Source organism: Cornus florida, unplaced genomic scaffold, assembly GCF_030987335.1.
Source record: "Cornus florida cultivar Cherokee Brave unplaced genomic scaffold, ASM3098733v1 CherokeeBrave_3.0.0_Hap2_Chr02, whole genome shotgun sequence".
Classification (NCBI taxonomy): domain Eukaryota; kingdom Viridiplantae; phylum Streptophyta; class Magnoliopsida; order Cornales; family Cornaceae; genus Cornus; species Cornus florida.
This window is the reverse complement of record NW_026775572.1, coordinates 8,121,663-8,133,912: the sequence shown is the minus strand read 5'-3', so window position 1 is coordinate 8,133,912 and position 12,250 is coordinate 8,121,663. Positions and strand designations below refer to the sequence as shown.

The following is a 12,250-nucleotide window of genomic DNA, read 5'->3' as shown; positions in this document are numbered from 1 at the left end:
GCGAAGACGACACTTTGCTCAATTTTTTAAAAATTTTTTCTGAAGAAAAAAATAAAATAAAGTAGAAATGTTCAACCTCAATGTTTTTATTTCCTTAAAAACTTGGTTGGACCAACGGCCTGGATCACTGTACGAGGTAAGAGAAGAATATCTAAAAACTTAAATCTGAAAATAAGAAAATCTACTACGCACAAGAATAGTGATTCACTACTCACACGCATGTATGGGCGGGTTATAAATGAGCGGGTCATGAACCTTCTAACAACCAGTTTGTGGCGGGTCATTAATTGTTTGGGTACAAATAGACGGGTCAACCCACATCCAACCCAATCACCCAAATTTATTTATATTTTCTTCTTTTTGACCTTTTCCCAAGACAGTGAGCAAGTATGTGAGTTCTTACCCGGCACAATGATCAGAATCCGGGTCGATCGAGATCCAACCATAAAATTATAATCCAATTTTAAAACATAAAAACTTTAACCTAGTGTCATTTATCACATCTTACCTTTTTTAAAATCTATATTAAATATAACAAAAACATTAAAACACTTATAAGTACCTACCTATCTGAATCTTTTTTACACAAAAGTCTCTGTCATGATTCGTCATAACGGCTTATACGCGATGTAATGGTCTGTTCGTAATACTTTTTGAAGGATCCAATACCGTTACACACCTTCATGAACTGGTTGATTTACACCGATATTCGCCCGAATCCGTTACAATGCGATTGAGATCGATAATGCGAGTGCAAACCATTCTTTTAACATACATTTTTTTAAGAACTTTTTCTCTGGTTCATCCACCAGACTTTACAATTCTACAATAACAAACATATGCGATTTTATAATAATACAATCCAAAATTCAAACATCTCTGCTGGAATACAGAACAAAATTGAGGGATCATCAAGTTTAACTCCCAACACACATAATCTCTCTCTACAGATTTTAATGGTCCATTTGGTTGCCAACAAGGCGTAACAAAAGGCAAAATTACATCCAAGCTTGGCTATACGGTCGAATACATAGTATATATGAACTTATGAAGAACACTGAACACACACACACATAATAAGATGAGAAACTATGTGACTGAAGTTGAAAATGAAGTGGACACAGAGAAAAAGTTTTATGGAGATAAAAAGAGGTGAACAATCATGTAGAGATAGAAACATGAAGTAGAAAAAGAGAGCAGAAGAGGGAGTGGTGTGGGGATGAACTTGAAAATTATGTGAATAGAGCGCAAAAGTTTTAGAGAGAGAATTGCAAGTTTTATGTTTGGGTACCCACCCTCAACCCGCTAATGACTTGCAAATTAAACAATTCCCTGTCAACTTAAATCACTCACCCAAATCTCATTAATAAGCAGGCCGGTTGGTGGGTTGGGCATAAATTGCCACCCCTAACTATCACTAATCACAGCATTTTCAATTCAAAAGCTTAAGTGCTTTGTTCTTGTTTATTCTTCGATGCCCAGAACTGTGCTCCATACATAATGACCTAATCCAAAGAGGCCCCTTAAATCATCATCTCTCTTTCTGCACACCTAAAATTGTCTCTATCATACCAGCAATGTAATGTGTAGATGAAAAAAAAAAAAAAAAAACGAAAAAGAGAATGTTTAATTGACATGACTAATCTGACGTTTTTTTTCTTTTTTTTTGTAGACCAGTATCAGTACTTTCATGAACTCATCTGTGAGGCAAGCTCATAAGTAGATTATCTTGAATTTTATTTAGCTTTGTTGGGATGGAGTAACTAATTGACCCGAGTTCAACTACCGACCCCAACAACAACAAAAATATTAATACTAATGAATGTTACTTAAAAAAAAAAAAAGAAAAAAAAAAAAAAACTGAACTATATGTTAAGTTCAAATCGATGCCACAAAAATTAGAATTATCGTTATCAACATAACTACTATATATATTTTTTGGTAATTAACATAATAACTATATTACTCTAATGAACACTTAAAAAGTCAAATAGTAAACAGTTTCCCAGTTTCCTTGACAATCACATAAAGAGAAGTTTTTGCTTTTGCAAGCAATGTACATGACCCTAGCATTTTCAGCATTTTATTACCAGAAACTGGAAAAGTTTGGTGAGAATAATTTAGCAGGATGAGGGTTTTCTGGTATAGGAGATGACGTGTTCAATTAGGGAAGAATTTCTCGCTTAACACTCACTTCTCAGAGCTTTGGCAAAACTGACTTTCAGAAATCAAAATGCAGAACCATTGTTCTTGGTCTTTCCAAGCATCACATCTTTTGCTTCATTAACTTTAGAAGCAAGATAATGGCTACCGCCTGCATCTGGATGGTTCGCTACCATCACCCTTCTATGAGCTTCTTTAACCTTATCTGGGGGAGTGCCTTCTCTGTTAAACATAAATACTGAAAACATCAGATCAAAAGACAGGAAATATATCATACAGGAGATGTGCATATGTTATTGCAGGTATATACAGATACAGGGAAAATGAAAGAAAGCTGTGTAAACTTATGATTTGGTATATCAGGAAGCTCAAGCAGGGCAACGAATTTGAATTTTCTAACAAATTATTTGCATTTCCCATTCAATAAGAGGAGGAGATCCGCATTCATGCTCATGTGGCATTAGATTGAATTGTGTATTAAACAAAAACAGCTAATGAAGCAGGCATAAAAATATTGGAAATAAATCCAAAAAGGCACATCCCAGTAATAGGAGATATAAACAAGTATCTTGTATCACAAACCAGTGTGACAAAAGATCCGCTCAGCAGGGACTGTATTGAGTAACTGCTTCTAGCTTTACAAGTTTCTACTGTCTCCTCACTTAAAAAGGTAGCTTACAGGTCAAACTGAAGTTACTCCAGAAAGAGGAGGTGCATTTCCCAGCAACTGTAACAGAATAATTAACTGATTGCTTCAATGTAAAAACCACCCAACTTGAATGTAAACCATTATCTGATTATCAGTTCAAAACATTCATTTTATTTTTATTTTATATATATACATACAACATTAATAAACACTACACAATTGATGACCAATACATCTAGACGTTTTTACCTCACTGAAAAAGCAAAAGGAAAAGGAAAGGAAAAGGAAGACATTGTTAACAACCATCTACTCTAAAAGCTTAAGTTGTTAGAGAGGGTGTAACTTTAATATTTATATCTTCTAACACGCCCCCTCACGTGTGGCCTTTTTTTTTTGTCCAACACGTGTTTTCAATTTATAATTAGGGTGACAGTGAGGTTTGAACTCGAGACCTTTAGCTCTGATACCATGTTAACAATCATCTACTCTAAAAGCTTAAGTTGTTAGAGAGGGTATAACTTTAATATTTATATCTTCTAACAGACATATCTAGTGGTTTTCATGGAAAAGGATAGTAATGCTGGGCCATGACCTCTTGTAAGTCCACCACTCAAGGAAAACTTCCTAAAAGGGTTTCAGGTTGATTGGCTACAAGAAACACCTAATCCAACCTAGCTAATTTAAGGTTCCTATATGTTGGCAGCACCAAACTAACAACCACGGTTATGTTAGGGGATATATTTGCTCAAGATGCATCATGTATGTTTCAAATATAGATAACAAAAAAGGGTCAAGGGGGTGGTTACAAATTAATCACCCATCTTCTCCTACCAACTTGCTTTGAAGGGGTACAGTATCAGAAACTACTAAATTTTTAATTGTATTTTAAGAGAAGTATTAGACAATCCAACATATGGGGATGGAATTGGACAATCAAAGTGGCAAGTCACAACAAGAAGGCAACCCGTGAGCTAGAATTTGATCACAGTTGGAGGTGCTTTGTGGATTCAAATGACACCACTACCTAATTAAAGGCATCCACCTTCTATGTCAAAAGCTAACATAAAAGATAATCAATTGCCAAAATGACCCAGAACATTCCCACCTCCTTAAAAGAAGATACTGGAACCCTTTCACAAATATCTCAAGGATTATTCTCGGAAAGGTAAGAATTAAATGAAACAATTTATTAAACGAAATTTTAAACTTAGGCACAATGCCAAATGAATGATAAAGAATAGCATTTTAGTACCAATTTACATAATAGAGGAAATGCAAAAAAAAGGCGGCTACTATAGAGAAATTAAATTAATTGCTACCATAAGAAAGAGAAAAACAATAAAGATCAAGGAAAGAGTCCATGGTGTTTGAAACCAATTTGGAATTATGTTACATAGAATAATTATAGCCATTTACTTAAGAATACAATTAACATAAAGTTATAGAAGGAAAAAGAAAAAGAAAAAAAGACAAAGAAAAAAGAGACGTACACATGGTTTTCATAGAATTCATTCAAATTATATTATTGATAAGGAAGCAATGGCCTTATATTTTATTGATAAGGAAGCAATGGCCTTATGGGGAAGAAATTGGACAATCAAACAGTTGTCGAGTACGAGTAATCACATTTAGGCAGAGGCAGGTAACTTTCATATTCCAACAGATTTTTCAAGCGCACCTGACTCCAAGAATAAGGGCTGCTTCCCTCCTTGTCATTTTAGATTGGAAACCTCCTTCATAAAATTTGCGCATTCTAGGTGGACTTGCCTTGAATGCCTGCCAAGCCTGAATGCCATATCTACCAGCATAAGCAGCAGCAGCAACTGCAAGTCCTGCTATCAACGGTGCAGCCTGATACAAATTTCAGGTTTAAACTTAATAAATTTAAGGAATTAATAATTGATGTACTTTAAAAGGTAATTTAAGAGTCATCAATGAAGAAATTTAGTACCAATTCTAGATCATAACTGTTAAGCAACCAGTGTACTTTTTTTTTCCCTCCTTTTTTTCAAAAAGTTAAGCAATTGTCTAAAGTATAAATCAGTCCGTACATGAGGAGCCCAAAGGCTGAGGGCAAAGCCCATTACAAACCCAAAAGGGAGTAAGCCCAAACAAATAGATACAAAGCGCAAGAGAGAGCCCATTATACAAGCTCAACCCAACAGACAATCAAATAACCAATGGTAACAGACCAAAGGACAGTTACAATAGGAAGCTCGACGGCGACCGGAGACCAGCCATTGAAGGCAAGCAAGAACCTATAAAGGGTAGGCTCTTATCGACTTTAATCTGGGGGACGAGTAGGAGGGTGGCAACACGACGGAGAGAGACCCCATTCCCGGAGAGCTGGCCTAGAGGCAGAGCAATCCCTCAAAGACCCAAGGCTTAGAATCAAAGACACGAGCAAGAACGAACCCTTGAGAGGATCATTTGCCCTTGAAATTCCTGGCATTTCTTTCTTCCCAGATGTGGTAAACCATAGCTGAAAGGATGAATTTACAAAACAAGCTCCACGAAGATTTGGATTTCTAGTGTGAGCTATACCATAGGACAAAGTTCTCCCAATTAGGGTTATGGGAGTAAAACTTGCATTTACTTTGGATAAACTTCCATATTGGAGAGGAAAATTCGCAATTGAAGAAAATATGCGAATGGGACTCAGGGTGAGCACAGCACAGAGACAGATGTTTGGGATTTGGTGGAAAGCTGTGAGTCGATTGTCAAGTGTGGGGAGCCAGTTTTGGACAACCATCCAAAGAATAAATTTGAATCTAGGGATTGCTGGAGACCCCCATACAAGGCTGAACCAAGGAGAAGGGGGTGTTACAGGGGTGATATTATCAATGGTATGCTTCATTGAGTACACTCTAGAGGAAGAAACAGACCACAACAGTTTTTCATTGCTAGAAGGGTCAAGATGAGGCAGAGAAGATAGATCGGGGATGAGAGTAACAATGGAAGCAGGAAAGGACCAAGTATTATGACTGGTAAAATGCCCAAGAGAAGTGTCATCACTGAGACCGAGGACATTGTAGAAGCTGGGAGCATAAGAGACAAAGGACCACAGTTGAGCCAATTGTCATGCCAGAAGCATGTAGCAGCTCCGCTCCAATTTTGTGCTTAATAATTTGCCATTGTACATGACTTTCACATGGCACCAAGGTGGCACATATCACTTCGCCATGTGGCACAGTGGAGGAAGCCAATATTGCATTTTAAAATTGCCACATGGCTTACTCTTGTATCCCATGTGTCATCTTTGTAGCTCAGCATGTGGCATCCCTTGAAGTAATAATAGTCACCCACTCTTTCCCTCCAAGTATAGCAGAACTATGGAGCAAGGTAAGGGGAATCCTACAACCTCAAGGCTACTAATATGGAGCATGTGCCATGTGTCATCTTTGTAACTCAAAATATGTCATTCGTTGGTGCACCTAATGTGACAACTTTCTCCTCTTTGTAACACAATTGTGATAAAGTCCCTTATATGAACAGCTGGCACCAACTTCTTTGTTATATATTTTTTAATAATAGAAAGGATATATCATTTGGACACTCAAAAGGGGTTTCATCAAACCTAAATAAGTTGCAGTAGTAACGAGTGTATGTCACTTCATTGTTCTCTTTATCAAAAAAGAATCATGAAGAAAATTTTATAAAACATTTTTTTTTAACATCACATAGGATCACTTGCACAACACCCCTTAAATTTATTATTTACACAATTTTTTTTTTTTGATAAGTAAATTTATTTATTTACACATTACTTCCTGGAACTATTGAAAGTTTGCAAATCAGTCGAACTGACAAACTGCCATTAGTTGGTCATAAACGTGTCTTGAAAATTACTAAAAAGGCCTTAAGGTTAATTGCACAAACCCCCCTTGAACTGTAAGAAATTTGCATCTAACCCCTCAAACAAGAGGTAACAGTCCCAAAATATATATATATATATATATATATTAATATTTTTAATTCAGATGGTTTTATGCAATTAATTTTAAAAGGCTGGGATTTTCAAAGAGTCCCACTGCTTTGACTGTATATGTCTTAAATGCAAGTCTCTAACTATTTTTTGGATCAGGTAAGTTTACTCACACACACTTTGCCCAAGCTGGGGGCTCGAATCCCTCCCCTCCTCTTTGAGGATAGGGAGGTTATACCATTGGGCCAAAGGCCTTTGGTAACTGTAAGCCTGCAACCATACGGAAGGGACACCCTTGCAATTTTTTTCATATTTTAGGTTGGTTATCAATTTAAAAATCAGTATAGGGGAATGCAATTTAATTTAATTAATTTATTTATTTTTATAGTTTAGGAGGGTTTATGCAATTAGCCTATCGCATAAATGACTTGAGCAAGGGTAGTTGTATGCTCTGGATACATAGGAACTTAGAAGTGAAGTTACTTCGTTTACTGAGTTAAGAACACTAGATCATTCTCATACAGGATTTGTCCAAGCACCCTTGTCCAGTCTGTGGACACCTTTTTGGCCCAAGTCTATGTCCTATAATTAAGGCAAGAGAAGAATCCAACTCCTTGAAACACACTCATACCTGAGTTTAGGTAACATAGGGTACATATGATCTACAACACAGCCCCAGCCTCGTCTTAGTCCTCGACATGATTCTACATTGTGAGTACCTTTTCTTCTCAAATAAGCCTTCTTGTCGGCGCATGTATGATATGGACCTGCTTTCGCTATATAAGACTCATTGTGAGGACCTCTCCGCAGTGTTGTTAAAGGCGCGCCTAGGCTCGAGGCGCAGGTCTAGTGCCTCTGTTGCGCCTCATCCTATTTGGCTAGACGTTCTATCTCTTAAGCCAAAAAGGGTACTTTTGGCAACTTAATAAACAAATAAGAAAGCCTAAGCATATTAGAGAAGGATCTTTTGTTCAAAAGAATATACAAATAAGAAAGTCCAAGACCGAACATAAAAAGAGTGAGACTGTGAGAGCAATGACGAAGCCTTAGTGGGAGAGACGAATGACGAAGCCATGTCAGTTCTTTCTTCTTCTTCTCTCTCTCCTCCTCTACTCCTCTCTCCTCTCTTCTCCTCTACTCCTCTCTTCTCATCTACTCCTCTCTTCTCATCTTTGTTTACTTCTTTCTCTCCGTTTAGTTCTCCTCTCTATCTTTATTTTTTTGGGCTCTATTTTTTTCTCCTTTCTCTTCTTTAACACTTTCTCTCTTTTCTCATCTACTTCTCTATCTTCATCTACTTCTTTTGTCTCTGCCTCCTTTTTTTTTTTTTTTTTTGTTTGGTTTTATTTTTTTTCTTCTTTTCTTGTTAACAGTTTTTTTTAATAGATTTATTTATTTTTGTACTCTGTTTTGCCTTTCAAGAAAACAAATTTGTGCTATGTTTTATGGTTCTTGAATGCTTATATAGTTGATGGATTTACTTTTTTATATTTGATATTAATTTTTAGGATATTGATATGACTTGTGAGATATGAATGCCATTATGGTAGTTTAAAATTTCAATCGTGCGTCTCACTTCACTCAGGCACGCGCCTAGGCTCCAAAGGACCTCTAGCGCCTTGGCGCGCCTTGAGCCTTTAATAACACTGCCTCTCCTATACAAATATGTCCCACTGCCTTCTCTACAGGTAGATAAGCGTTGTTTGGGGATGAAAGATATCTTGAAACACATCGTGCAATCTCTGTGTGGGAACATAACTTAAGAGGTTTCAACAGTTCGGTGCAAACTATCATAAAGAATCGAGTTGTCTTGTGCATCTGCATACCAAAGGTGGGAATCTTTGTTCTTACACTTTCTTTATTTAAGCATGGGGACAACCAAAACAGATATTCAAGAAATATGACAAAGCTAGGGTGGGTAGAAAGGAAGGAGTGTGGGTCTTGAAATTTTAGGAGATTTTGTCCAAGAATGACTGCATATTAAAGGTGTCCAAATTGAAGCAAATGCATCACAAGCTTCTTTGCTAAGATGCATTTTGGATGGCAAGATGGGCCAAATTTTAATAGAGAAGTTGATTGGTGTGAAGCAGGTGAAGTCCTAAAGCCCAAAGAAATGCAGAGAATTGTGGAAGAATTCTGATGCTTGCTCAATTGGAGGATAATGGCCCAAGTTGATATGGGCCTTGAGAATAGCATTCTGCATCTCGTTGGCATCCGGCCAAGGTAAAAGTTACAATCATGTCCTTAATTAATCTTCACGTGGAGAAGTAAATGAATAACAAATTGAAACCCGATGTCTACAAGTAACTGCCATCTAAAAATGGACATGAGTAGTTGGTGGATCTTACTTCAATTCACTATGTTTACATTGAGTTAGATTGCAAGGGTTGCAAGAGAGAGCATGGAGGATGATAAGGAAATGGTTGGTTGTGGTGTGAAATCATACTTCGGGAGAGGTAAATCAAGAAATTATGAAGAATGGAGGGATTATGGACCAAAAACAGATAGCAACAGCAGATGTGGAGGAAATTGACAATGTCCATGTCAATTATTTTGAACTTCGGTCTGCCCATCAAACATGTCAAGTTACCAGCTCATCCGGCTTTCAACCAGTGGGGACAAAGTTGTTGACCATTTATCATCTTTGGAATAGGTTTTTTACAAATAAAATTGAAAATTATGGAGTCCATAAAAGTGAATATTGTGAATATAAAGGAAAAACATAAACATACAACACATAAAAGTACAAGTAACATCTTACTCTGATGAAAGACTGTTGCCTATCATTCCTAGATACTCGATGCTTAATACAAAAAATCGCGACTAACTTCAGTAAACCCCTGGTTCATCTTGCAGAATAGTATATGCAAGTATATAGGTGGGTTTTCTTCAAATCTGTCAATGATTCGAAATTGATTTCCCATCCGATCACTATAAATGGATACACCAACTAAACTGGACTGGAATCATTGATTATTGGTCCATTTTGCCATCTGATACAAAATTACAAGTATTTTGAAACCATATCAACGAACCAGACCAATCAGCTGGTTTACCACTTAAAAAAAAAAAAAACCAACCATATTTTTCTGTTTATACGTGGGGATTATATAATGTGCTCCAAAAATGTTCCCCAATCTAGATCACTCAATTAAACGAGTCAGACACAACCGGGTTTAAGAACACTGATTTCCGTCTCTATTCAAGCAAGACATCTGTCCCTCATGATGAGAATATGCTATGTCATCAAAAGGTGGGAATATTGAATTGGTTGACTATGCAGCTAAATATTGAGTGCTTGGAATAACACATAGGCTAAAAGGAAAATTCTATAGGACATTATTAGACCAATTATGTTGTATGGAGCGGAGTGTTGGGCTCTAAAAAAATAAACAAGAACGTCCTCTTCACGTAGCGGAAAGAGAATGTTAAGATGGATGAGTTGAGTGACTAGAAGTGATAGGGTCACTAATGAAAGTGTGAGAGGAAAACTAGGTGTAGCACCCATAAGTGAGAAAATTCGAGAGAGTAGATTTAGATGGTTTGGACATATATATTGGAGACCTAGCGGATCACCAGTCAAACGAGAAAGACTAGTTATTATAGAAGGAAAGAGACGGAGAGGGCAGCCAAAAATACCATAGGACGAGGTTATTAAAAATGATTTTAAGAAGTTCAATATAGTAGGTGACTTAGCATGCGATAGAAAAAAAAACTTGGAGAGAAAGAATTCATGTGGCCGACCCTATTCATATGAGATTAAGGAAATGATGATGAACTTATCAAAAAAAAAAAAAAAAGGAAAGGATGATGATGATTATGATATAGGGTGCTTGGAAGGAGTAGCTGAAGCAGACTGGAGAGTAGACAATTTCTATTGTTAACAACAAAATTAGACTCCTTGAATAAGTATCATATAGAGCAATGTCTAGCCCAGAATTTGGACTATCCCAGTGAGTCCTCCTACGGTGAACACCCCCCACCCCCCAACACACACACACACGCGGACGGTTAATGATTCTTGTATCAAAATAAACATGTTCTTGAAACAACAAAATTAGACTGCTCACTCTACTTAATTTTTATGACTAACAATTATGTAGAAGACAAAAACAGAAGGCAGAGAAAGCACCCGCAAGGTGTACATGCACAATCACACTAGTCGTTATCTACCTCTCCAGAACACAATTTATAAGAGTCTCTTCCAAGTTTTTTTCTCCAAAATATGCATATACCAATTCTACTGAAAGATGAGGCCCTCAATGATAAGTAGTTAAAATTTTGAGAGCAACTATCCAGAACAAGAATCTAGTAACAGACTCCTATAGTCTTATGCAAGTGCCATGCTTGATCACTTGCATTGCCAAATCGGTATTAAAAACTTGAGTAAAATCAATAACGTAATTTACCAGTACATATTGTTACATTAGTGATTTGGTAAATCCCTTTCAAAGGACCACAGAAGTTGCTCCTTTACGCGAGTAAAGAATTTCAACTGATCAAGGCCCATGAGTCTACCAATAGTGCTATTTGTTTCTAGTCTCTGAAAATTTTAGAGAGAGAAAGAGAGAGAGTTCCTCATTATTCATCGAACAACAAAAGTTCGTATCAAGCGAAATCCCCCAAATATGTCATATTCAAGGTTTCCTCAGAATCTTGATAGTTACACCCAAATATGCATGCACAAACACACACATATATGCATTCATATGCACAAATGTACACATAAATGAAGCTGTCTACTACTAGCTTAGTTGAAAAAGGTCTCCTTGGGTCAAACCAAGACATGGTTTCAAGTCTTTCTGGGATCTTGAACACCCACTCACCAACACACACCTAAACGTTGCCAAGAAAAAAGAAAAGAAATGAATATATACACACACATACAAATAATATATATAATATATATATATGATCCAAACAAGTCATAATTTATTGTTTCGGATCTCAATTAAAGCTAACAGAAAACCCTAAACTCAACTCAAAACAAAGCACAAAATCACCATAATAAACAGGAAAATAAAAACCCTAAGAAGTTCCCATACTATGTAGTCTATAACTGGATCAAATAAAAATTAACTATCACAAAAAACATAGCCTCGATAGAGAGCAATAGAAATGACAAACATATATAGAGAGAGCCACTCACCATTTCCGCGATATTTGAAAGGTCGAAGCAATGTAAACAAACATTCGCGGGCTTTGTGTTCTTATTACCGTTTTATCATTTTCTGATTTTTATCCGCCCCTTTTCGTAACTCCGCAATTAGGGTTTCGATGTTTGAACGAATAGATGATGTATGTACTTAACCAGTCAATAAAACACAAGGGGACATTCACGTGATATTCACGTTTATATTTTCAGCTCGAAAAACTTTTTAATTTTTTTATCATTTATCCGGGCAGACGATTAATTATGTAAAAATATATATTTTTAATATTTTTATATATAAAACTGTTGCATAATTCATGAATTATGTTAAGCAAATACGTAGTAATTTTCAAATTATTCT

General features: G+C 36.4%; 1 protein-coding gene across 1 annotated transcript; it reads right to left on the bottom strand.

The window, feature by feature from the left end:
• Nucleotides 1-1,872: 1,872 nt before the first annotated feature.
• On the bottom strand, nt 1,873-12,045 carry LOC132293449 (mitochondrial import inner membrane translocase subunit TIM14-3-like). The gene is made up of 3 exons (XM_059790939.1): nt 11,887-12,045; nt 4,491-4,663; nt 1,873-2,385 (listed from the first exon to the last, which is right to left on the bottom strand). The coding sequence occupies exons 1-3, from the start codon at nt 11,887-11,889 to the stop codon at nt 2,229-2,231; spliced, it is 333 nt and encodes a 110-aa protein (XP_059646922.1). The 5' UTR covers nt 11,890-12,045; the 3' UTR covers nt 1,873-2,228.
• Nucleotides 12,046-12,250: the final 205 nt, after the last annotated feature.

What these genes read in the sequence shown, in the direction of transcription:
- LOC132293449 (XM_059790939.1), bottom strand. An exon ending in GCCCTTATTCTTGGAGTCAG is followed by an intron (nt 2,386 to 4,490) that starts GTGCGCTTGAAA and finishes TATGTTTAACAG; the next exon opens with AGAAGGCACTCCCCCAGATA.